The sequence below is a fragment of the Pelodiscus sinensis genome, chromosome 1 (genome assembly GCF_049634645.1).
Source record: "Pelodiscus sinensis isolate JC-2024 chromosome 1, ASM4963464v1, whole genome shotgun sequence".
Lineage (NCBI taxonomy): Eukaryota > Metazoa > Chordata > Testudines > Trionychidae > Pelodiscus > Pelodiscus sinensis.
The window spans coordinates 215,823,671-215,849,945 of NC_134711.1; the positions used below are offsets into that span (position 1 = coordinate 215,823,671).

Sequence of the window (26,275 nt, forward strand, 5' to 3'; positions counted from 1 at the left end):
TCAGCTGAAGGTAGGGAGTCTAAGGGCATCAGTTGAAGGTAGGGAGGTGGGACAAATCCTAGTGGCTTAATGGATAAGGCATCAGCCTCTGGAGTCTGAGATTGTGGGGTTTGAGCAACAGTGTAACCTAGCTTAAGATAGGGAGGAAGGAAAGAGAGTGGTGTAAGCATGGCCATAAACCAGCACCAAGCAGGTCAGTTTGTGAGGCTTGGCTCTGCAATAAATTAATTTACATATAAGACAAACCATGGATGTTGTTGAATCAGAGAGCCCTGGTGGTCTTGGGCAGTAGAACCCCCAGCAGCTGGGGACAGAGAAGCCTGGTGCCCCAGGGTTGGCCATGAAGCCAAAGTGTCATTCCCGAGAGTCTGACTTTCCCTGATCCGGCCAATTTCCTCCTTCCAGACTGGTCAGTGCATGAGTGTGCCAAAACATCACTGTCCAACCAGTAGTAAATTTTTTCAGAAAATTCAGATTTGGGGCAATACACAATGATCCCTGAATTCGGATCAAATTTGGCAGATAGTTTGGGTTAAATAAAGGAGGAAAATAATTTTTTTTTTAAAGTGAAAAGGGTTCATTTTGACACTTTCAACATAAACAGTTTCATTTCAAAAATGTAAATTTTAATTGAGCCAAATAAAAATGTGTTGATTTTGGGTTCTTTTTTCAGCAAGAAAAAAATAATTCATTTTTGGTTGGAAACAAATAATCGCATTTTTCAGGTACGCCACCAAAAACCAATTATTCACTCAGCTCTCTTTATGGATCAGGAACAAGACTTACTTTTCTATATTAATAAACTGCTCAAATGCGAAATAATCTGATGGTTGATTTTCAGCTCTTGTATTCAACAGCCATCTAGTCGTGATTTTTGTCTGTAAGTAAGCATGAGGTTGCAAAGGCAGTGTGTAAAGAAGTGTTACAAAACACCGGTGAAGTGGCTGACATGCTATTGGCAGCAGGAGCCTACTAAGAGACAGTCATATCAGAATGAAAACAGCTGTCTGACAGCACCATAAACCATAGGAAATGTTATGGGTGATTAGCTGTTATACTTAACGTGTGAAAGTTGGCCTGTGTCTGTCTATGTACAAAGTAAACCCCTCTTCTAGAGAAACTACAGGGCACGGTGAGCTGTTCTAAAAGCTCATAAAAGCCAAGATTTTCAGAGTTAGAGCTAAAACTACGGCAATGACTGTCTCTTCTTATTTGGGTATCTTAGTATGAGCAGCTCAGGTGAGAAAAAGAAAAAGACCAGGAGGCAAAATGAAGATGGGACAAAACTATAATGGGAAAAGCATCTTGGTCAGGCTGGAACACTCAAGCATACAGTATAAAGCACCTGTCTGGCCTTTTTGAGATTTGTCTGAACTTGCTTTTCTTTTCATTGGTTTTTAAAACCTTGCTGGCTCATGAACAATGACAAAGGAATGGCTTATCAGTTCCAGTTAATCAGTAGGGGCTGGCGCAGCTTCTCCTCTGCTCCAGGCAGGGGCCTGCTCCATCCTCCCGGGACCCAGCGCAGGCAGGGGCTGCTCTAGGTGGCTTCGCTATGGGCTCTGAAGTGTAAATTTTATATACAGCGCATATAACATCCCTATTCCATACTATATTTTCTTCACATGCAGATGTATTGGATTGATTTCCCTCCCCCTGCCTTGGATGTACATTTCATGGTGCTTTATTGGGTCCATCTAAATAAAAAGAGCGAGCTGAGATGACATTCTGATCTTGAAAGACTTAGTGCAGATGCATCCAGCCCTCTGTTATGCCCACTCCTCATTAGGGCTGGAGATAACCTGGCCTTAATTAGGGAAGTAGGGACAGCTGCTACCTAATTAGCCTGTGGCTGCATAAAAGCCTCAGGGTGAAAGAAACCATGGGAGGCGGGGAGTGGCAGCTTTGCTCTCCCTCTTGCCTGCAGCTGGTGACGCAGTGGTAGGATTACATTTGTAAATAAATTGCACTAGTGGTTACAGAATCCAGCGTTTCCAGGTGACTTTGTGGACTGAGACAGGTCCAGTGCCAAGATGGCCCTATTACACATAGGTGCTTGTCAAGCAGGACTGGCCTTAGGGAAGTTGGTACCCTGAGAAAACTTGTGTTTTAGTGCCCTTGAGTGCTGTGGGCATAGCACTGTCCATGTTCCCTGGCACCCATGGGCTCCCCAACCCCTGCACCTCCATCCTGTGCTCTCTTTACTACCAACCCTTGCATTGTGCCCCCTTTTCCCCTAACCTCTACACAATGACCCCTTCATCCAACCCTGGAACTTTCCTCCCACCTGTGCCCCAGCCCAGCCCTGCACTTCCAGCATGGCCTGCCACATTATCCTTGTGCCCAGTACCCTCCACCCCTGTTGCCCAGCAACACACATGCCCAGTTGCCTCTCACCCTCTGGCTACTGTACCCTGGGCATGGGCTCAATTTGCCCAGCCCTAAGGCTAGCCCTGTTGTCCAGGAGTCCTGTGCCAGAGCAAGTGTTTGGAAGCCAGAGATGGAGGAGACCCTTCAGTAGCTGGTTGAGCAACAGGTGGAAGCACAGAAGGCAATGGAAACTTTTCAGCAAGTTCTCCAGACAGAGCAACAGGCATTGTTCAACTGTAAGGTATAACAGAAGAGGAGCCTGAAGGATTTCATTTGTCAGCGGGCTGGCACACAACAGCAACTCCTGCTGAAAGTGATGAATCCCATAGGAGGGGATGATGGTAAGGTATAAAATGGGCCTGACGGATAGCCTTCCCCCCCCCCCCCCCCAATGCCTTCCATACAACTTTGAGCAGGTAGCCATGTGGGCTGGATGGGACAGGGCCGCGTGACTGGCTCCCTGCCTAACCAGTGATGCCAAAATAGCCTGTGTGGCCCTAAATGAAGAGGAGGCCAGGAATTATAGAGCAGTAAAGATAGCCATTCTGGATCAGGTGGGTCTATGCACAGAGGAGGACTGCCACAATTTTGTGAATTGAGCTTCTGTAGCCAGATTCACCGATAAGTTGCTTAAATCCTTTAGGGGAGAGTTCAGGGCCTTTATCGAGGGAGATCATCTGGTAAAAAGGCCATCATTACAATCTGCATTGGGCAAAACTGATGTGACTGCCAAAGTTATGGGATCAATGATTATCATGAGAAGGGCATCGTGGTTGCAAATGTCTGGAATAACATCAGCCAGCCAAAGAGGTTTAGACAGGGGCTGAGCTTATAGATGTTGATAGATATTCGGCTACGTGTGCATATGTTTCCAGTGTGCCGACCCAGCTTTGCAGAGATCGCTAACTCAGCGGACCTAGAGCAAACTGCCCAATGACCACAAGATTTGTTAAGCTACAAAGGCACCCAGCCAGGTTTACTGTTGATGAAGCACAAGCGGTAGTATTTCACAGACTTTACTGGACCACAAATACGTGTATACCCATAACAATGAACAATAGTCAGACAATGGCAGGACTGTCCACTGCCCGCAAGGCTGGACAAAGACACTCTAAGACTTCATTTTATACATTAGTACAGAAGTCACCAACTCATCTATTGTGATGGACTGGTCAATCATGGAGCCTCACCTAGTCGATCATGATCTCCGGGCCAGCACAGCAGGTTGTCTACCAGGGCAAGCTTGTTTCTGTGCTTCTCTTGAGCACAGGTGACCAGCGTGACCAACACTCTTCTCCTTACTGTAGTCCCCTCCTGCATCTAAATTCCATCCCAGAATTTGCACGCCTCATCCCATCCTGCTCCCAAACCCCTCAGTACAGGACACGAGCCTGCACCCCCGCCCCCCCCCCCCCCCCCGCCTGCTACTTTAGCCCAGGCTTTAGGCCACATACCAGGCCTCTAATACAAGGGCTTATCAGGCCCTCTTCCTACTATATTGGGTAGGGACTTAAGTGTCTGTGCACATGCTCAGCTGCTGGACTTCAGGTGCCTCAGAAACTTTAAGGTTATGTCTACACAGCAGCGTTATTTCGGACTAACTAATGTTATTCCAAAATAACAAAGAGCATAGCTACATAGCAAGCCATTATTCTGAAACAATGGCTAGATGAAGGACTTCTTACTCTGACTCTTGTAACCTTCATTTCACAAGGAGTAAGGGAAGTCGAAGGAAAAGTGTTCTTCCTTTGATTTCCTGCAGCGTAGACAGTGCCAAAAGCCGAATTAAGCTATTTCAACTCAGCTACGCAATTGACGTAGCTGAAGTTGCATGGCTTAATTTGGGTTTTGCCATGCTGTGTAGACATGCCCTAAAAGTGGAATCATAGGACCCTAGGGAGTTTTGGCACCCAAAGGCTTCGGCAGAAGCTGAGTAAGGGCTTCGTGAATCCCAGCCTCTCTGTGACCTGAATGCACTAATGAGGAAAATGTATCATTTACATGAACAATCTCACAGAAACCATCAGGAAGAAGGCTGCAGATTATTTTTTCCTCTTTTTTGCCACTATGTTTTCACAGATGTGGTATATGGATGAACAAGCCAAAGCCGACAGACATATTTTGCTCTTGCCAAATAGTCCAAACAAGGCAGAGATTTTTTCCCCCTTCTCCCTCAAAGATCTTTGACAAACCTCAGTCTTGTATAGAAAAATAAATTAATTAAAAATATTGAGTGTATCTAAGGAAAATCATGGCTCAAATTTCATAGTTGAAAAAATAAAACATTATCCCCTACAAATGTTAAAAGGGGAAAAAAGTTCACCTATGACTTGCTGGCAGTCTGACATTGGAGACTTTAATATAGTGGGTATTGGAATGCCACCTAGTGGGCCTCTCCAACTTGCAGCTAGTAGAAAAAAATAAGTTAACTCATGCCCACTAAACTGCATCCTTCTTTGCAGTGTCACGAGTGCCATAGTACACTCAATATTGTGTACAGAAGATATATTCTGTATCCATAGCAAGCTCCATTAATATGACTTGGCGTTACACCCAAATTTAGAGAGAAGAATGTATGCCAAAGTATTGCTAATAAATGATTTGCTAGCTCAGCACCAGCTAAGAATATTGCACTGATGTAAGTGTTGTACTCTCAAATGCAAAAGAGTATATTGGCCAGGCCATCCTTACTGGTACTTGAATGCTCTTACAAGAACCTTACAGGGAACGCTTAGTCTTCGCTTTGACGCTCACATAATATCTAGCCAAGTGGTCAAACCCTGGGTTCTTTTTTGAGCTGCTGTACAAAAATAAGAAGAGATTAATGTGGACAGCTGTGACAAGTTGTAGTTTGCCGTGCTTTTATGCAAACAGAGCTGTACTAACTGCAGTGACAGATTTGGGTTTCATTGTAAGGCAGCTTATGTGTGTATGGGGGGAAATAAAGGGGTGGCAATTTCTGGTTCAGCTGTGTTATGGCAATTTAGTGACTCACTAAGTCCATATTCCTCCTATAGTATGTCATGGGGGCACAGGACGAAATGGCAGGAAGGAAATGGCCCTTGGCCAATCAGATCACCTGAGGGCTTTTTAAAAGGTCATTTCCCAAAGGGAGGATTTGCAGCGAAATATCATTGTGCCTCTTCTTTTCCTCTTGGCACTTCTGGTTCCATGAAGCTTCAGAAAAACTAAGGGTACGTCTAGACTACAGGGTTTTGTCGACGGAAGTTTTGTCGACAGATACTGTCGACAAAACTTCTGTCGACACAGAGCGTCTAGACACATTCAGTTCTGTCGACAAAGCAAGCTGCTTTGTCGACAAAGCCCTGTAGTCTAGATGCAACCCTACTGGCAATAACACCTTCTGTTGACAGAACTCTGTTGACAGAAGGTGTTACGCCTCGTAAAATGAGGTTTACCAGTGTCGACAAAACTGCTGAGTTCTGTCGACGTTATGTCGACAGAACTCAGCGGTAGTGGAGACGCAGGTATAGTTTTGTCGACAAAAGTCCACTTTTGTCGACAAAACTCAGTAGTCTAGACACACCCGCTGATAACAGAGGGAGGAGGTGGTGTGGTGATGCAGGGGAGGAATGGAGTCGCTTGCTAAATATCTGTGAGGGACTGGGAAGGGAGGAGGCCAAGGATGAAGTTAGGACAGCAGCACATTGGGAGGTTGAGACTAGAGGAGTAGAGTGAAGGAGTTACAGCAAGATAATTACTATTTTTGTCCATATATAGTATTTCATTCCTGGATGAGCAACTGGACATAGAAGGAGCAGAGGGGATAGGCATTCTTTGTTCTTCCCCACTACCTCATACCCTCTCCCCCACCCAATGCATCCCTTTGGCATTTTCTCCCCTTTCCATTTTTCCCTCGTGGTCTCCAGGGTTGTCCCAGTGTGTCTTTTTGTACCATATGATCAATCCATTGTGGGTGTGCGCATGGGGGCGGAGGGGCATGAGGCAATAGAAATGGAGTTAGGAAGCTCATGACCACTTACTTGGCAGCAGCTGCCACTGTGTAGCCCCACACGTTAACACTAATTCTTACTAACAATAAAAACGTTCAAAATTATTTAGCCCACATGTGTTTTGATGAGTGCACTAGAAAGGCAGAGTAGCCTAAGAGCCATTCCTAGATTTGTCACTGGCTTGCCATCTTAATTTGTATTGCAGCAGCCCCTACAGTGTCTGTGGGATGCAGGCAGTTGGACTACAAGATCAGAATTGTCCACTCAGGAGAGCGTCAAATGGCACCCAGCTGATTAGCAGAGCACCCACAGGTAGGTGTTTTGTTTTTACTGTTGGTGCACATGCATATAAAAATATACATTCCACACATGACTGGAAAAGATTAGAGGGAACATTGCTTGAGACATTAAAAATACATGATTTCAAAGCCCAAATTCTTAAGGTATTGAGCCACCTCAGGCTAGATTCCAAAAGAAACTTAGGAGAACCTTTTAGCCTAGTGACTAGGGCATTTTCCCTGGGATATGGGAGATTCCCCCCATCATTCAAGTTCCCCCTCTTCCTGCTGCTCAGGGGGTGGCGATGAAAGGGAGCTTCTTTTCCAATGGGTGATGTGCAATTGTGACTCATGCTTGCCTGCTGATGCTGTTCCACTGTGACTAAATAATGAAAGACTTCTAGTAAGTGATTGAGAGCGAGCAAACAAACATGAGCATAAAGCTCGAGCCTGCCAGTTAGCAAACTCTCTTGGGAGGTATCCCGAAACCAGTCCACCTGTTCCACCGACTTCTTTAATTATTTATCCATGGTGGAACAACTTAACAAGACAGCCTGAGGGAGTATCCCGTCGCTCAGCATGCGAGAAAGAAGAGATCTCATGTAAAACCTTTAGCTTGTGGGTTAAGGAGTTCACCTAGCATTTGGGTGACTTCAGCACCATTCCCTCCTCTGCCCTATCAGAAGGGATTTCAAACCCTCCGCTGAGTGCCCTAACCCTTGTACTGTGGGCAGTTCTCAGGAAGGGTTGGAGGGGCGATGTCTCTCTCTTTCTCTCATTGACATCAATACTGGAACTAGGGATGCAGCAGCATCCCCTGGCTTGATGTGATTCCCATTATACGTAGGGTTTACAGTTTGGTTCAATGGCTCTTAGCATCCCTGTTATACAAATTGTTCCAGCACCCCTGCTTGCTGATGATTTTTCACTGTGAATATATAATTAACTCTTTGTAGGGGCAGAGGGAGACAGACTAGTGCACTGATTAGGATACTCAAGAGGTAGAAGGCCCATCTTTAAATCCCTTATCAGGCAAAGCAGAGAAATGAACTGGGGGTTCCCACATATCAGGTGAGTGCCCTAACCATTGGACTAGAAGTGAGGCTACTGTGACTCCATTCTGAGCCATTTGGCATGCCTTGAACCTGCTTACTGGATCAGGTCCTATCGATGGGGGAATGCCTGTCTTCGTCTGGTTTGAGGCACATGCTGGGCTGAGCAATGAAAGAGGCATTGAACATGGGGCATTGTGCACATGTCCAGCAGCAAAACCTTTAAGGGACTTTTACAATGGAAATGTAGGCAGTGAGGGATTTTAGGCACCTCCAGACTTGACAGCAGTTGAAGGGGGGGGGGGGTTAACAATCTCAAGTTCCCAATGTGGGCTTTAGGCACCCAAGTCAGTCCTTTTGTTGATGTAGGCTTAATGCATTAAACATGCAAAGGGGAGATGAAGCAGTAGGAAAGGCTATACCACCTAAGGAAAAACATGACCAGCAGCGGCAGATATAGGGCAGGGCAGGGCAGGGCAGGGCGGTGCGCATGCCCCTGGCCCGTGCTTAAATAGGCCCCACACATGCACTAATTCCTGTTTGATATGGCCATGGTGCATGCGCGAAATTGTGCTGCCCTGGGCTCCGCGGCACTCTTATCCACCCCTGATGACCAGAATGGCTTGAAGAGCACGTGCTGAGCCTATTGAGTTCTTTTAGTTACAAATGATAATATATTACTTTTATTTCTGTTACAGAAACTTGGATAGGTATTCCTGGGAGGTACTCCTGGTTGAAGCCAGGGAAAGGAGAATCCTATTGGTTTAAGGAAAGGAAGTAGACAAAGGAGTGAGGAAATCATGGTGGGCTGGTGACTAGGCTACTACTGCAGTCTGGCGTGTTCTTAACTGATCCAAGTCTGGAAAGGAGACATGGCTAAAAGGCTGTGACTTACCTTCTGGTCCTTTGGTGAAGAAACCCTAAGGGTACATCTAGACTACATGCCTCTCCTAACAGAGGCATGTAAAATAGGCTACCCGACATAGTCAATGAAGCGGGGATTTAAATATCCCTGGCTTTGTTAAAATAAAAATGGCTGCCACACCGTGCCGGCTCAGCTGAATGTCAGCACAGAGCGGCAGTCAAGACACGGATCGGTCGACAGGGAATGCCTTTGTTGACCGCTCCTGTAAATTTCGTTTCACGAGGCATAACGGAGCAGCCATTTTTATTTTAATGAAGCCAGGGATATTTAAATCCCCGCTTCATTGACTATGTCGGGTAGCCTATTTTACATGCCTCTGTCGGCAGAGGCATGTAGTCTAGACATACTCTAAGACTCTGGAGACTGCTATAGCCCAACCCCTAAAAGCTGTTCCAGCAGACGAGAAGGGAAAGCTTCTGGGCTGGGTGCCCAAAGCTGATTCCTCTAGGTTTGGAATGGAGGTTGTGACTTACTTCCCACACCCCTGTAACTAGTGCTTTGTGGTGGCGTTACTTAAGAGCTGACATAGTTCTAAACTATCCCACAGACACTCAAATATATGGGGCATTCAAAATTGGCAGCCAGGTCTCTTGACTGTCTGTTTTGGGCCTACCTCTAATTACAATTTCACTTGAATGAGAGTGGGTGGGGAAGAGCCAGCGAGAGCAATTATAGCTAGCTTGTTGCTAAGCAGCATCCTTGTGTGCTCCCAGGGTAGATCCACAAGCCATGGATTAAGGTGACCAGGTCTGAGTCAGATGGGCGATGATGCAATATTCTGGGCAATGACAACTAGAAGTAGGTGTTTTCCTCCTATGACTGTTTCGGCATTCAATGTCAGAAAGATGGCGTGAGACTCCCAAGACTGGAGGCCAATTTGGAAAGCTGGATCTAAACGCCCTTAACAGCGAGAATTGTGTAGAGTAGGTGACTTTAGCCTCTTCCCACCCACCAGCTGCTCCAGTGACTTCCACTAAATGGAAAATAGGGAAGACCTTTGTGAGGCACCGAGAGCTATGAAGGCAGAAAAACTGGTTGTCCAGGTTCTATGCCACCTCTACCATACTCAGTCACCTCCCCATCAACCTTATGATATAAACAGGAACAGAGGAATAGAAAGGCTAAGTACTAATACTACTGCATAGTTGAAGCTTAATTCATTAGCATGTTCCTTGTGATGGAATTCACACTAGAAATACAATGTGTTAACCTCCTATTTTATAAGCATGAACAATTATCTAAAAAGTACACAAATTGAAGTTTGTAGTTGTATTTTCTAAAGCATGAGGTTTCATCATATAATCCAAGTACCACCCGGAAATGTCTTTTCCAGTGACTGGAAAACTTTCTGTGGCTGACCTCAAAACCATGAAATTATAGCCATATTCAGCCAAAAGCCTTCATCCCCCTAATTATTTGGGATGGTCTCATTCCATGGTATTTTTACTGCAATCAATCCACTAATTTCTACTTTTTCAAAAAATGTCGCATCACTTAATCAGTTGCTAGTAGCCTATAGTACTGCACAGTACAGAGCTTTGTTAATGAAACGGTCAATGATCCAATCCAGCCTATGCTGGCAACTGTGTAGGGCAGTGGTTCTCAAATTGTGGGTTGGGACCAATATTCCCTCTTATCTTGTCCATCCACAGAAGGAATAATTTTTGTGTGTACTAAGGCATGTGTGAATGTGCACCACCAGAAGAAACAAAAACCTGGCTGTGGGGCTCTGCTAATCAACTGGGCGGCATTTGAATCTCTGCTGAGTGGCCGCACAAGTGCAGAGCTTACAGGGAACACTGGTCGGGACCCCAAAGTGGGCTGGAACCCCATTTTAATGGGGTCCCAAGGGCTCTTAGATTGACTGGGGCCAAAACTTGAACTTCCACCCAGCTCTAAAGCTGAAGCCCAAGCACTAGCCCCTGGGGTCAAAGCCCTTGGGCTTTGGCCTCTACCCTGGGGCCCATTATAACTTGGGCTTGGGGTCTGGACCCCACAGCTGGGACCCCAGGGCACAAACTTCAGTTGCTCCTCCTGGGATGGTGCAGCAATTTTGATGGTCAGAAAGGGCTTGAGGTGCAGTGACATTTTAGAATGTCTGGGTTAGGGAAAGGGCTTATTTTGATGGAAACAGCAGGAAAGGAAAGTAGCAGTGGCTATAGTGCCTGCCTCTCCCCCCCCCCCCCCCCCCCCCCCCCCCGCCCAGCCATTTCAGTTTTCCTTAGGGGGGGGCAATATGGGACTCATTCTTAGTAATGGAGGGAGCCAGCATTGAATGGGTGACATCCTGTCAGGCTTTCTGTGTATTTGTGTATACCTACATGCACTTGACACAACAGAGCATTGTTCCCTGACTATGCCTAGTCCATTCAGCAATCTGAGGAAAGTGATTCTGGTGGGTATTTCTCTCTCTCCTTACTGTATCTGTTTGGATTAAGAAAAGCTCTGCAATCCTTAAAAGATGTGTTCCCTAACAAAGTCCGGATCATGCATCAGTTGTTCATCTCACTGCACAAACCAGGAACTGACTCCAGGGGCTTTTGGAAATCCCTACAAGGTGCTGTGTGCTTATTAGGTGTTTTTTTTTCCTGTGGAATTATTTCTCTAATGAAATATAATGTTGAAGAGAGGCCAAAATGTGGCCATCCCCTATCTGCCTTCACATATGGTAGTCTCTTTCCAGCCAGTTAACCACTTCTGGACTGGGAAAGAATTGTGACCACAGGGATTCTGTTTGTTCTTGGCTACATGTGTTTCAGTCCAGACCCTGGCTGAAGTGTACATAGTACAAGACAGATTGGAGGTGGCAGGCTGAGATGACCAACAGCTGCAGCTCAGGCTACTGCCTCTGCACTGGAGAGCTGCCTAATTTAGGCTGGATGCTAATGGCCTCAAGAGGTCACAAACTGAGCTAGCAATCAGTGCAGTTCAAGAATGCTCAGTCACACCCCCTTCCCTGCAGCCAAGTCCTCTTCCCTTTGCTGTGCTAGCAGCAGGAAATGATGCAAGAACCTATAGCTCACCAGAGGATCCTCATTACCGTGGAATCATTTTCCTTGGGCAGGATATCCTGACTTTTAAGATTGTGCTTGGATGGAACCTGCCCCAGCATGGGGTGAGAAGACCTGGAAAGATACTGCCTCCGGTCACTGTTTGGAGCTGATACAAGAATGCAGGACAGCAGAGGGAAGTAGTGGTGTCTGGAGATTAAAAAAAAAAAGAAGTTGAATGAGGTGAAAGAAAGGAATGGGGCTGGCAACAGGCCACATGGCAGCTGGCTGGTCTCCTCCTTGATACAGGACAGGGAAAGTTCAGGGAAAGAGGAAAGAATCTGGCAGAGGGCTGGTGAAGCACAGATGTGAGAGAAGAGCACCAGATCTCTCATAGGGTATGTCTACACTACCCTCCTAGTTCGAACTAGCGGGGTAATGTATGCATACCGCACTTGCAAATGAAGCCCGGGATTTGAATTTCCCGGGCTTCATTTGCATAAGCGGGGAGCCGCCATTTTTAAAACCCCGCTTGTTCGAACCCCGTGCAGCACGGCTATACGGGGCACGAACTACATAGTTTGAACTAGGCTTCCTAGTTCGAACTACCGTTACTCCTCATTTCACGAGGAGTAACGGTAGTTCGAACTAGGAAGCCTAGTTTGAACTACCTAGTTCGTGCCCTGTGTAGCTGCGAACCAGCGGGGTTTTAAAAATGGTGGCTCCCCGCTTACGCAAATGAAGCCCGGGAAATTCAAATCCCGGGCTTCATTTGCAAGTGCGATATGCCTACATTACCCTCCTAGTTCGAACTAGCGGGGTAGTGTAGACATACCCATACATCCTGTGTATGAACTTTCAAGAAAGGTTTACTACCACAAGTAAAAGCTCCTGGCGCTAAGACTGCCACCATACCAGGATGTAGCTTCAAGGTTCTATAATGGCCAATTTGTGGGTCCTGCTCCACTTTTTATTCTTTCACAGTGTCTTCTGATATAATTCCTCCTCAGCTTCTGGACACCACTGTAAGTATGGAGATGTGCCACCCATACCATATGGGTTTGCAACAATCTATGCCCCACTTACAAAGTCTTCTGCTTCTGAAATGCAACCATCTCTCAAAGGTCTTTAGCAATACACAGCTCAGCTGCACAAAGGAAGAGGAGAAAAAATATTATGTCCAGTGGAGACTGTAGGGAAACTTTTAGGCCAGATGCATAGCAATTAGTTTAATTGGAATATTGCCAAGATGTCAGGGTTAGCACAGTTAATTTCTGGAGAAGTGCCTTGGTGTATCTTTAAAGCTCTTTGTGGTCAACCCCTTGATTTATTGTCCCATCTACATAAAAATATAGTGATAAGTCTACGACTGTGAGTGACATTAACCAGGAAGAGCCCAATCTCACATTGTTTCTTTTCATTGAAAGCAATTCTCAGGCACAGAATTAATGGGAGTTTTTGCCTGAGTTATACATGCAGGATTTTCATTCATTGAGCTAGCTCCCATCCAGAAATGTAATTATTAACCACAACCAAAAATTGAACTCACACAGGAATTTGAATTAGCAGCCTTAAACTAGCTTAAAGAAGACAGCAAACAGAACAGCCTTGTGGGAGAACACACTCTCTTTTTTCTTTATGTTTTTAAAATAAATTAAGAGTTCATAATAGTAAGATGGTGTACTGCAATGTTGTTCTCCAAATACAGGGTAAGACTATTTGGCTGAAGGTCATATGGCGTTGATCAACTGCATATGTAACTTTAGCAATCAAAAAACTGAATCAGAGATATCCCAAATCATCCAACAAGCTTGAGTGGTCATGTGGTGAAATCCAAAGTTATACTGATACACATGATATAAATGCTTCTTCGCTCATTTAACAATATGACCATTTTTTGTTGCTAGTACTGTAATCTTGTTTCACTTTAAAATAGACTTCAAAATTACTTTTCAATAAGGTGCAACATGTAGACTGCTTTCTACAATTAAAAAACAAAGCAAAATAATACTTATTATTGTGCAGTCATTCCAATACAGAATTAAATGTAATCTTTTACAGTTCTTGAATGGTCTGTATTCTGCTTCACCAAAACAAAAAATCAGCAGTTATTACGACTGTCAAATAAGGGACTAGTGCATGTTACCCTTGTTCTGTTCTTTAACAGGAGACCTCCTGGTGAAGAACACTTCAAATACATGTCAAAAGCTGAGCCTAACTGAGCACAGTCCATGCATATCAAATGTGTAATACTGAACTTGCATCATTCATTATCAAAGGTTTTATTCGCCCATTGGTTTGACATCATCCTCAGTTGAATAGCTTGAAAGCACGTATTGAACTGTAGTTGCATAAATTGAGCTGTACACTAAAGTAACTTCCTGATTTTTAAATTAACCAAGCTCTGTGAAACTTTTTAGATTCTGCAGAATCAATTAAATACTTTATAGCTGGAATCTGTAGTGCAAGTGTTTATCCGGTAAATTCTGAGATGCCTTTTGGGAATACTATATGGACATAAAACTCTAATGATAGCACAAAGGGCTTGTACTATGGGAATTATGTAAGGCATAATTTTTTGGTGTGATAATCACATAGGGTATCTGTAGTTATTGGCGACAGTCTTCAAAGGCAGCCCTTGCCACCGGCTTTGAAATTCTAATGCGACTAAAAATAGCCTCCTCTCTTCCAGAGATAGAGAGCTTAAATGATTATAGTATTTGGCCATCTGCATTCAGACTGTTACAGTCTATTAAAACACAAAATACCTACATTCTGCATCCCACAGAGCACCAGAATAGGAAGGTTTTAGGACCAGGTTAGCATAGTAATCCCAACATACCTGAAATTATTTTATTTTGAACCTCATATTCTAGCGACATAAGTAACACAATATAATAACAATTATTTTCTCACAGCCTTGTCCAAGTTTGGAGGGTTGCAGCATGAATCCTGTACATGGTACAAGCAACTTAAAGAGTGAATAACTCTTCTAGAAAATAAATATTTCAGCCATGCTATGTTAATGTGCGAGATCTCTTAGTAAGTGCAAACAATTGCCAGTGGAGGAATAAGGAATAAACGGAAGTAGGGCAGAAATCACTGGAGAGCTTCATTCTATTTACATGGAGGGAGACAGGTGCCTAACTCTCATTGACTTTCAATGGGAGTTGGGCACCTACCTGCCCTTTGTGCCTTTGAAAATCTCCCCCACTTTTTACATTTTTCCATGGTAATAGCAAACTACATCATACTAAACACTACAGTTCCTGCATACCAATTTTGCATAGAGAAACATGAATTCTCATAATTCAGTCTCTGCATTTAAAAAATAATGGAAGAGCTGATTGACAAAACGGCTAAACTGAGTAAAACTGAATGGCTTAAAGCAGGGAACAAAGGGCAGGATGTCCAAAGTGAATGGAAGTGTATTACAGCATTAGTTCCACTCCAGCTTCAATTAACTTTTACAAAAATAAATGAAGATGACAAACTTCTCTATAAACAGGATGATTTTTCTCAAGAAAATATTTTAGTATAATTCAGTAGTAAATAAATAACCATGACATCAGTGACAAATAAATCAATATGAATCATACATGCTTGGTTTTCTAGTTTGGAACACAAAGCTTTACAGCTGTAACTGACTTTTATAAATATGTGCTAGTCTTCACACCAGTATGAATGTTGGTGTGTTCTCCAGGACTCCTGGTGCCTTCTCTTCATATCATATCATATCACTTTAAACCTATATCATTTCAGACCAAATCACACATTCCAGCAGAGTTGTCCGGAAACTCACTGAAGAAATATAGCTTGTTTGCAGCTATAGAGAACTTCTAACCTGCCTACCTGATTAAATAAGTCTCTTCCTGAATCCAATCCTCTGACTGTTACAGTTTAGTTTTAGGCCACTTCTCATACACACTGTATTTTTCCCTTTAAATAAAACAAAATACTGTATGCAGCCTTTGTATTAATTTAGGAGCGAGTCCTTCAAGACTATTTCTTCCCATCTTCTGTCACCAGTCTAGTTAAACATGATAGATTCAGGGTCCTGATTTGCCATTTGAGCCATATGTCTTAACACATCCTTTTTAGTTATGATGCCCAGCAGCCTTCTAAAAGAGAAGAAGAAAGGAAAGGTGAATCATATAATTCCTACCTAATGATGACAACCAAGACAGTACAAATTATGTCTATTATAAATAATAAAGTATGTTAGCTCTCATCTCCTTTTGTGGGGAATCTATTCTGGTCTGAGGTCAACCAAGAACTGCAATTAATGCAACATCATTTTGTTTGAGAGAATAATTAAATTCTATCAGGATAAAATTCACTCCCAACCAGGAGGCCACCAGCACAAGATCTAGGCAACATATAACCAAGTGCGACCCTTGACTTGTGCTGGCCGCCTGCACAAGAGTGAATATCAGCTTGGCTGTTTTTTTACAAATGTCAATGCTTCTACTGTCAGGGCATAGCACCTTACTCCCATTGAGTTTAATGGGACTAACCAAGAAATTAGCATCCAATATGAATAAGAGTTTTGGAATCTGTCCCTTAGGGTGTGTCTAAACTACATGGCTCCGTCGATGGAGCCATGTAGATTTGTTTGTTCGGCAAAGGGAAATGAAGCCACAATTTAAATAATTGCAGCTTAATTTAAATTTAAATGGCAGCCCCACTCTGCCGATCTGCTGTTTGTCGGCAGATTGGGGCAGTCTGGACACTCCCCTGTTGACATGAAAGCCCTTTATTGACCTCCCGGGTAAACCTCATCTTACGAGGCATAACGGGGAGGTCGATAAAGGGCTTTCAGGTCGGCGCGGGAGCATCCAGACTAGCGCGCTAAGCCGAAAAAAAGCTGATCAGCTGTTTGTCGGCTCAGCGCAGCAGCCATTTAAATTTAAATGAAGCTGCGATTATTTAAATCGCGGCTTCATTTCCCTCTGCTGATCAGCCTAATCTACATGGCTCCATCGACGGAGCCATGTAGTTTAAACACACCCATAGTAAGCTATTAATTAGCAATGGAAGTGCTGACTGTGTGACACTTTTAATGTCTAATATCTCACATCTCACTGGAGTCAGAATATCCTCGTGTTATGAAGCATTTCTTTCCAACTCTTGAAAATAGTTAAATATTGAACTTTGGAACCCCATCATTCTTACTGTCGTTTTGCCTTTCAATTCAGTTGTGAAATATTTGTGGTTGATGCTTCAAAACCTATTAGAGGTAGAAACCAAAACCAAAAGTTTCCAAGCCTGAGTCTTAATATTCAGCACCTAAATTCCAAATATTCCAAATCAGAGGTTTTATTTTCACAGTTGCTGAGCACCACCACTGAAATTGACTGTGGATGTTCAGCACCTGTGGAAAGCAAGCAAGTTTTATTCAGGTGTCAAAACTTTATTCTGATCAATAGTGCCCAGGCTGGATTGTCTCTCCAAAATTTTTAAAATAATGTTGAGCTGTTGGGAAAAGTTTCCCAGTACAAACAAAGCTACTGTTTCACACTTTTGATTCAATTTATGTTCTGGATCATTTTTTGTCATCTGTCTTTTATGCAGTTTTAACGCACATGCACTTTTCCTTTGAGTCAGACAAAACGGAATAGATTTATTTTCCTCAGCTGCCATCCACATCACATTTTTTATGAGCACTTCAATCTGCCTGGAAGCCAAGCAAACCCTTTGCAAACAGTGATATTTTGATAACTCTGCATTTGTAATGGTTTGAAAATAAAATATATTGGGACAACAGCCTGATAGCATCTGTATTTTATTGTCCCTTGTCTTAGATATGGCACCTAAATTACAATACAGGGCATAGAAGTGAACATAGACTGTGAGCTCAATGACAACCAAGCTAATTCTAACTCTAGCTAGCTGTTTTCTGGTACCTTTGGCAGACACATGACCTGTCTACCTTAGTTTGCCCATTTCTAAAATAGAGAAAATAATATTATTTACCCAGCTGACGTCATAAGCTGTTGAAGGTTAGTTACTCTTTATATATTCCTTTGAAAAGCAAAAGTGCTATTTTTATTACAAAAGCGACGAGGAGTTCTGTGGCACCTTATAGACTAACTGAAGTGTAGGAGCATAAGCTTTCGTGGGCAAAGACCCACTTCGTCAGATGCATGTAGTGGAAATTTCCAGAGGCAGGAATAAAAATGCAGGCCAGGATCAGGCTGGAGATCTCGTCATCTCCAGCCTGATCCTGGCCTGCATTTTTATTCCTGCCTCTGGAAATTTCCACTACATGCATCTGACGAAGTGGGTCTTTGCCCACGAAAGCTTATGCTCCTACACTTCAGTTAGTCTATAAGGTGCCACAGGACTCCTCGTCGCTTTTGCAGATTCAGACTAACACGGCTACCCCTCTGATTTTTATTATAGTTACAGCAAAGCTATGGTGGCACTCTCATCCCCTTTCAGTACTTAATCTTGTTAGTTCATCTCTATATACCTACCCACTGCGTGTGACAAGACATTGTCGGAGTCCAAGTTTCCGAAAGATGTCTACCACCGTTTCCATTGGCGTGTGGTCAGTTACCGTGAAAGGGCTCAAATTGAGAATTCGACGGAGCTTTAGTGGGTGAGGGCTGTTGGCTGGGAGCTCTGGTGGATCTTCAGTGAAATACATAATGGAATTGCTCACAACCCCATCCTGACGCTGTCTTGCATTCTCTGGAATGCAAAGAGACTGGGTAAATGGCAGATCAAACTCATGTACACCAGTACTTGGAAATGAACAGTGAGATGGAAATCTTTTGATACGCCAAAGTATCAGAATGTGGGATTACCAAGCAAATCACTCACATTTCACAGGTCGCCACAGTAATTCAAAGACTCTTACCCCAAAGAAAATATAAAGACAGTTTTGGGTATAGTGACTCTTATTTTGCTTTAGCAACTTGCTATTTCTTAGGCTGGGATGTTCACTGTCATCATTCCCCTTAAATTCAAATGTTTTGCACGCTTTTAGTAGGTAAAACAATGCAAACTCTGTATGATTCACTTAGGTTGTAGCGGTATGGAAGACCTCCAACATGGTGGAACTCTGGAGCGTCTGCTGTACATGTGCACCTGATTTGGACCTTGTGCCTTCTATACCACCATGGAGGGGCAGTCCATGGGCATAGCTGCTCAATCTGTAAACAGATCCATTTGGCAAAACTCCCACTCGGGGTGGGGTGAGATGTAGTCATCATTCCAGGATTGCTGAGCCACCACATGCCCTGCCCACAGGTTGGAGCACAGAGTCTGTCCCTAGAAACTCTGTATATTTGCTCATATAAAGCTTGCTTATCCAGGCGTCATGTTGGGAAAAGGTGTGGTTCTTTCTTTATGGAAAAAGACCAATAGTGTGTGGGGGAAGTACTGAATTAAATTATTTTGAGCACCTCAGTTCTCAACTGTGCATATTTTCACATGCACCTCAGTTTTAGTGGGTAAGACAATGCAATCTCTGTATGATTCACCCAGGGTGTGACCCTCTCACTGGCACTTTGATCAAGTCTGGCTTTTATGACTATTATTACAAACCTGTCACTTAAAGTACACCTCTGACAGTTTACTTTATAATTATTATCAAAGTGGAAATGGCTGGTTTTCATTACACTTTCCTCTCCACTGGCTGTTCATTTGTACTCTTCAGTGGATGGTGCTCACAGATCAGACAAAATCTCAAGAATGATAATAGACACCTCCCTTTTCCCTAATATAAGCACATGGGTTTTTTAAAAGAAATCATAGCTAATTCTAACCTTTTTTCCTTTTTGATTGATTCAGATTGCTTCTGTTCTTGAGAGGCACACAGGAAATTGGAGACACTAAGTGCAAATATATATGTACTTGGAGCTCATTTCCATCAATCAAAGTGCAGAAACATGCTCTGTGATGTGTAATGTGCAGACAGTAATGATTTCCAACACATTCCTGCTATATTATTTTTCTCTGAAAGATCATTTTGTCATAATATCACTGGAATCAAAACGGCTTCAGTTCACACCTAATGTCACTGTGTCATGTGACTTTCAACCTTCTTATCCCATATATTACACATACCATTGCAATTTACTGGAATGATGCTAATCATGTATCTTCTTGTCTTGCTTTATACATCTCACTTTCAAAAGTGAATGTGCCTGCAAAGATATTGGACATATTATGCTATGGTTTACATCATCTAGCTAAAGGGTGGTTCATTTAGTCTGACTCAGGTCAAGAAATGTTCCTCAACTAAAGAACCATGAATAAGCCAACTCATTATTTCCCCTCCTTTACCTACATTGGAAGAAAAAGGCAACATTTTGGTTACTATTTTTCCAAGAGTACTATTCCCCACAAAATGACAATGACACTGGAAAACACTGATAAGTCAATGCCATTATTTTACTCCTGAAAGTAAAATGTGTGTCTCTAGACACAGTACTTTTGCAAATGATAAATTAACATTGGTCCAAATTCAGTGGCACCATAAATAGGGTGAAATGTATTCATAGGGCATATGCTTTTGGAAATTATAGAAGTGATAAAATACAGTAATTACTACAGATATGTTTTGGTCAATAAGTGTGCAAAACAACTATCATTTAGCCCAAAGAGCAAAACAGCCCCCAAGGAAGGGCAACTATATTTCTTGGCTCCACTGAACCAGAGTAATCCACAGCAGATGACTCCTGTCAGATTTAGAGGGAGAATTAGTCCTACTAGATATGGAAATGGCCTTTTACATCTAAGTTTCCAAGATGAGTTTCAAATCCCAACTTGGTTAACCTAGGTAGCTCCTAGATCCCATACCGCAGGTTTCTCTGTAATGGAAAAGTACACTGGTTAACCAACATGTTAGTTTCCCTGTTTGAGTTAACATGGTATTAAGTCTGATGTGATAGCTAGTCATGCCTCGCCATAGTTAATACAAAATCAGTGTTTTGCAATCAATCATTTTTATATTGAAAATGTGCATTTGTCTCCTTAGCTAAACGGACCTCCATTTGCCCCTCTCATTTTTTGCTACCACAAGAAAAGTACTGTTTCTTCAGAGTGTAGTTACATTGGAGACCTGTGTTCCACAATAAAATGAGTTAACTTATTGTATCTGACATGATGTGAAAGATAACTTTTGCCCTAACTGTGGACAAGATCGGTAGTATTTAAATGTGTATTAGGAGGTGGCCATAGATGTAACTAATGAGTTACTGCCTGAGGGAGGTCCAGGGGACTGTACTAATATGGTTGGAGTCCTCTCTACTGGAACCGTCTCAAAATGCAGGGAAAGGAACTAATGCTCTCTCCCATCAGAATCCTCATATGGAGGCTCAGTTCTCTCACCAGCCTTATTCACATGCAACCTAGAAAAATTGGTAAGACATCACATGCTCAAATGCCAACAGCATGCAAATGACACACAGCTCTATCTATCCTTCATACTGTCATGAAATTAGCTCAGTACTTGGCAGAAATCAATTAATAGACAAAAGAACATCTGGTTGAAGTTAAATCCCAAGGAAGAGATAAATAAGGAAACAAGACACATGATACTTGTGATATAACCTAATGCCCTGCTGGAAGATTCCTCTTAAACATGGTGCAGGGCATGAATAGAATAGAATAGAATAGAATACTTTTGAGCTATACAATTTAAATTATGATTTTGATTTATAAAAGGCACACATTAAATTGTATAAAATCACCATATATTATAAAAATTAACATGAGGGCCAGTTTATTGCAAAAGTGGTGTAATATGAGATCAAGAATCAGGCAAATAGCTGCTGTTATTTCGCACTACTGCCCGCCCTCAGCAGAAATGGGAGGAATAACAATCATGTATAGCCAACAAATCCTGAATGATTTAGGAAAGCTTATCTATGAAGAAATGTTCTTGGATTTTTGATTTTTTATTCTGCTCCAGGCCAATTAAAAGAGATTTTAATTAGCACTGCCTGTAAATCACACACGGAAAATCTGGATTTCAGAGAAACCATTTTCTGAGTGGAAAGTATTTCAGTAGAAAAATGTGTAACAGCTTAAATATTTAATTAACTCTGCACTAGTAATAAAAAGCTTAGAATTAGGACCACACATCTATATGCCTCCCTGCAAACAAGCCAGCCTTCTTGCCATTTAGCCTCATCAAAAAGTATAATTCTCTTTTTATACCCATTTCAGAAGATTTCTGATCTCGCTACTTTTAAATTAACAGGCCTTGTTTGTGTCCGTTTACAGCTTTTCTTGTCACTGATATTGGTGTTACATTCGTGTAACAGGCCCTCAATTCCGCATGGCAACTCGCTGTACACCTACTGCATGACAACACAAGATTATTAGACAGACAAGGTTCAGGCCCAGTGCATCCCATTTGTATTTTCAAAGGCTCACAAGGGAATTTAGGGAGTTGGAGGTGGGGAGCACCTTAAGAATAGTTAGAAAGAAAATGACATAAAATGCAAACTCCATGTAGTTTATAAAATGTGCCATGTTTGGCCTTTATATATTTCATCAACTCTCAGACATTGGTGTATTTTGCTCTTCTGAGCAGAGATGAAAGTAAGCAGGTGCGCTTTGATGAGCAGCTCCGGCAAGAGACCGCTGAGCTGTGGCAGAAGCCAGCAGGGAGCTATTTAAAGAGCTGCCAGGGACCTGAGTTGCAATAGGACAGTACCTGTAAGACATTTTAAATTACTTTCACCGCTGCTTCTGAGACTGCTGTATGATGCATCTTTCGTATGGGTGAGAGAAAGTGACAGACTGAAGGTAAAACTAAGATTTAAAGGGACACTTTCACAGTTGGTGGCTTAATTATCCTGTAAGATTGAACAATTGTCGTATTACTGAAAATATTACTTTGAGGATTTCTTCCTTGTGATGTTTTTGGTAGGGAAGAGAAAGGTGGAGATGAGCCAATTGAGTTGAGGCTATTCAAAAAAGCAGGTTGCCTTAAACTACTTGGCTGTCTTTTACAGTTAGATGAGCCAGGTGCCTCTCTGTTAGATGTTTGCACTTTCCTATTTTTGATCATCACAAAACTAGCCTGAGTTCACAAACCATTTAAACCACCCACCTCTTGATCATGTAGCTAAAAACAAACATATTTGTAGCTTACAGGTAGGCTGCAATATGTATTATAGCTAGAAAATGGGCTCCAGAATTCTTTTCTCTCATCTGCTCCATGAATCCAATAACTTTTGAGTTTCTGGCACTCTGTTAAACCTACAATGATGAAGTGAATTGCAAGTAGGCACAAAGAGTTTTTCCATCCTTTGTGCTTAATATACAGGCAGTCCCCGGGTTACGTACAAGATAGGGACTGTAGGTTTGTTTTTAAGTTGAATTTGTATGTAAGTCGGAACTGGTACATATTGTAGGGGAAACTCTAGCCAAACATTTCTCCAGAGCTCAGTTTTATTCTCCCACACCTCACTTCCCTCAGTCCTTAATTCTCAAGCTGAGGTGTCTGATGAGAAAAGCCGCTCTGCGTCTCCCTGGTCTGCTGAGGGGGGGGCGCTAGCTTCGTGTCTTCCTGGTCTGCTGGGGAGAAGCAGCTAGTGCGGGGTTGCCTCACCCCGTTTGTAAGTAGGGATCCGATGTAAGTTGGATCCATGTAACCCGGGGACTGCCTGTATATATATATATATATATATAATACTAACATATATACCATAGTTGCTCAGGTCTGTAAGTGAAGTAATGGATTTTGGGGTTTGTGTAGGAAAAAAAAGAAAAATATACATGCTTTAGTTAAATTATTATATTTTTCAAAAACGAAGGAAAAATAAGTTTTTATTAATAAAAGAAGGAAAGTGATCCAAACAATAGGTAGAGCTCGTTGGTAGCTTGTGGCAGTTTATCTGTCTTTTTCTAGAATAAAAAGGAGGTGGGGGTGCAGGAGTGAGGGCAGGGTGATGTGAGGGTTGGGGGGGGCTCATGGCAGGGGGTGGAAGGTGCTGGAGGGAGAGCAGGAGAGAGAGCTGACAGCACAAGGTTTGGAAATCAGGGGAGGGGGCTTGAAGGGTTGGGTCTCAGGGAAGGGAGTGGAGGCTGTTTGAGTGACAACAGGGGGCTGGAGGGGTTGGAGGGCTTAGGGCAGGGGGTGGAGGGTGCTGGAGTGAGGGCAGGGGGCTGAGGGCACAGGGTTTGGTGGGGGCTCAGTACAGGGGTTGGGGATGCTGGAGTTAGGGGCTCAGTGAAGGGGGTGAGGGGTGCACGAGTTAGGGCAAGGGACTGGGAGGGTTGGGGGGGCTCAGGGCAGGGAGTGGAGGATGCTGGAATGAAGGAAGGGTTGAGGGGTTCAGGGTAGGGGGGGAATCAAGGCAGGGGCAATTATTAGTTTTGGACAGGGGAAATAAAAAACGTAAATAATAGAAGCTGACAGTAACAAGTCATGGCCTGGAGGCAGGGAGCCCGGCCAGAAGCTGGAGTACAGCTGGTGACTTGGGGGCAGGGATCCCTGCTGGCTGGAAGCAGAGCTCCGCTGCCAGAGTGGGGCCAGAGGACCTGCCAGCAGGCTGGGGGCAGTGCACTGGCCAGACAGTGGCCAAGAGGGGAGCCTCAGGAGAGCCAAAGCCCTGACATCACCTGATCCGGCAAATTCCCTGTTCTGGTCTTCACAGGTCCCAAGGGAGCTCGACCAGGGAGGTCCAATCTGTATTACAAAGCTCAGCATTGCAACATTTACTCCCCTTTGTAGAGCTAGGGAAGGTCTTTGTAGGTAGAACAGCTTAAAATGAGGCAAGAGTACCTGGGTTACAGAGCAATTCTTGATTTGTGGAAAAAGTCCCTGTAAGCAAGAAGGCCTGCCACTAAAATAGCTGCTGTTTTCTACTTATAGATTTTATTTTCCAAAGAATTCAGGGGCTCCCTCTCCCGTACTCATATGAAAATTATACCACTGGTCTTTCAGGCCACCAAGGTCTGCAAGATTTAAATGCTTGCAAATTAGCATAATTATGATGTGCTAACAGAAAGTAACACAGTGTGGCACCAGCACTTTGCACATTATGTAGCAGCGGGGGTTCACAGCTATCTCTGGACTTTTACTGCTGACAGGGACAAGAAGTTTACTTGGAGACTAGAGATGGCCATGGTATGACTTTGCTTTCACCAGTTTGAAACTGGTTCAACTTCAATGTCTTCAACAGAATTCCCTCAGATTTACTTCAGCATGTGTTATAACAGGGAAGCTGCTTGGCATGATTCCTGTAAAGAACAGTAGAAACAGCCTTCCATATCTTTTGGAGTAAACATTCAGTTTTGCTCTTATTCCTTCATGCTTTACAGTATCACTAATACTTGTTACATTCTCATTACACTCTAAATTGTACTCTTTACTCACTTATTGCAAGAATCAGTTCCCGTCTCTGTGCAAAACCAATGAGACGCTCTGAGTCTTTGGAAACCACCACCGGAAAGCCATTGTAATCGGTCTCTTTGATTAATGTCTCCACATCTTCCACTGTCATACTGTCCTGTGTCAAGACGGAGAGTGGAGGCTCACCACGCCTAGGTCTCATGACATCTGTTGCTAGGGTTCGGTGTGTGAACTCGTCCTTAACATCCAGAAAGGGGTAACCATTCAAGTGGATGTGTGCCTCATAGATCCCTTCTTTCCCAAAGGCATCTGCTACCCACTTGCTGGTCACAGCTGCAGCCATTAGAGGTACAATATACTCCAAGCCTCCAGTTAACTCAAACATAATAACCACCAGAGAGACAGTCATTCTGGTAACTCCACCTGCCAAGAAAAAGATCATTCAGGTTCCACCTAAAAAAACAACAAAAACCTATATATTTATCAACTCTTCTGGCTTTCCAGTAGCTTATATTCATAAAGACATGGACTTATTTAAACCCCTCACTGTGTGTTTACTGAAGATACGGATTTCCATTTCATGTGCTGTATTTAGAATAGATAAGGTTACCATAACATGCTCAACCCAAGTTTATTAGCATGTGAAAAGCAGATAATTACAGACTCTAGTACCTGCATGCTTGAAGATTTAATTATTTAAATAAGAACATAAGAATGGTTATACTGGGTCTCAGCAATGGTTTATCGAGCCCAGTATCCTGTCTGCCAACAGTGGCCAATGCCAGGTGCTCCAGAGGGAGGGAACATAACAGGTAATCCTCACATGATCCCTCTCCTGTCACCCATTTCCAGACAAACAGAGGTTAGGGACACCATTCCTACCCATTCTCACTAATAGCCATTGATGGACGTAACTGCCATGAATCTATCTAGCTTTTTTTGGAACCCTGTTAAAGTCCTACCTTCACCTCATCCTCTGGCAAGGATTTCCAGAGGCTGACTGTGTGCTGAGTGAAGGAAAACATCCTTTTGTTTATTTTAAACCCGCTGCCTATAAATTTCATTTGGAGACCCCTAGTTCTTATGAGAATAAGTAAATAACTTTTCCTTATTCACTTTTTCCACACCAGTCATGATTTTATAATCTGACACAACAGCAAAAATACACACACATCTGAACTATACTTGATACATGACATCTCAAACCTCAACTGGGATCAATCTAAACTACTCGGCCCATATTTGGGGGAAAAATCAGTGCTCAAGTGCAGGCATAACTACTGCAGACATTTAATCTCATTACTGACTTCTTTATTTATGAGCATGTTGAAGGTTTAACTTGAACACATACTTGATTAAAGATTA

The 26,275-nt window shown here is 43.1% G+C and overlaps 1 protein-coding gene and 1 long non-coding RNA gene across 5 annotated transcripts in view; one reads left to right on the forward strand and one right to left on the reverse strand.

The window, feature by feature from the left end:
* Positions 1-26,275, forward strand: part of LOC142823758 (uncharacterized) — a 67,679-nt gene that overhangs the window by 17,318 nt on the left and 24,086 nt on the right. For all 4 annotated transcript variants that reach the window (XR_012898893.1, XR_012898895.1, XR_012898896.1 and 1 more), the window contains exon 3: positions 6,550-6,656. This is a non-coding gene — a long non-coding RNA (uncharacterized LOC142823758). The remainder of the gene's footprint in view (positions 1-6,549; positions 6,657-26,275) is intronic.
* The window catches only part of CLCN4 (chloride voltage-gated channel 4), a 42,518-nt gene continuing 29,521 nt past the window's right edge, over positions 13,279-26,275 (reverse strand). The window contains exons 9-11 of the mRNA XM_014572063.3: positions 24,935-25,333; positions 18,069-18,285; positions 13,279-15,710 (exon numbers count right to left, since the gene is read on the reverse strand). Of these exons, the coding sequence (XP_014427549.2) occupies positions 15,620-15,710; positions 18,069-18,285; positions 24,935-25,333 (707 nt within the window). The 3' untranslated portion in view covers positions 13,279-15,619. The remainder of the gene's footprint in view (positions 15,711-18,068; positions 18,286-24,934; positions 25,334-26,275) is intronic.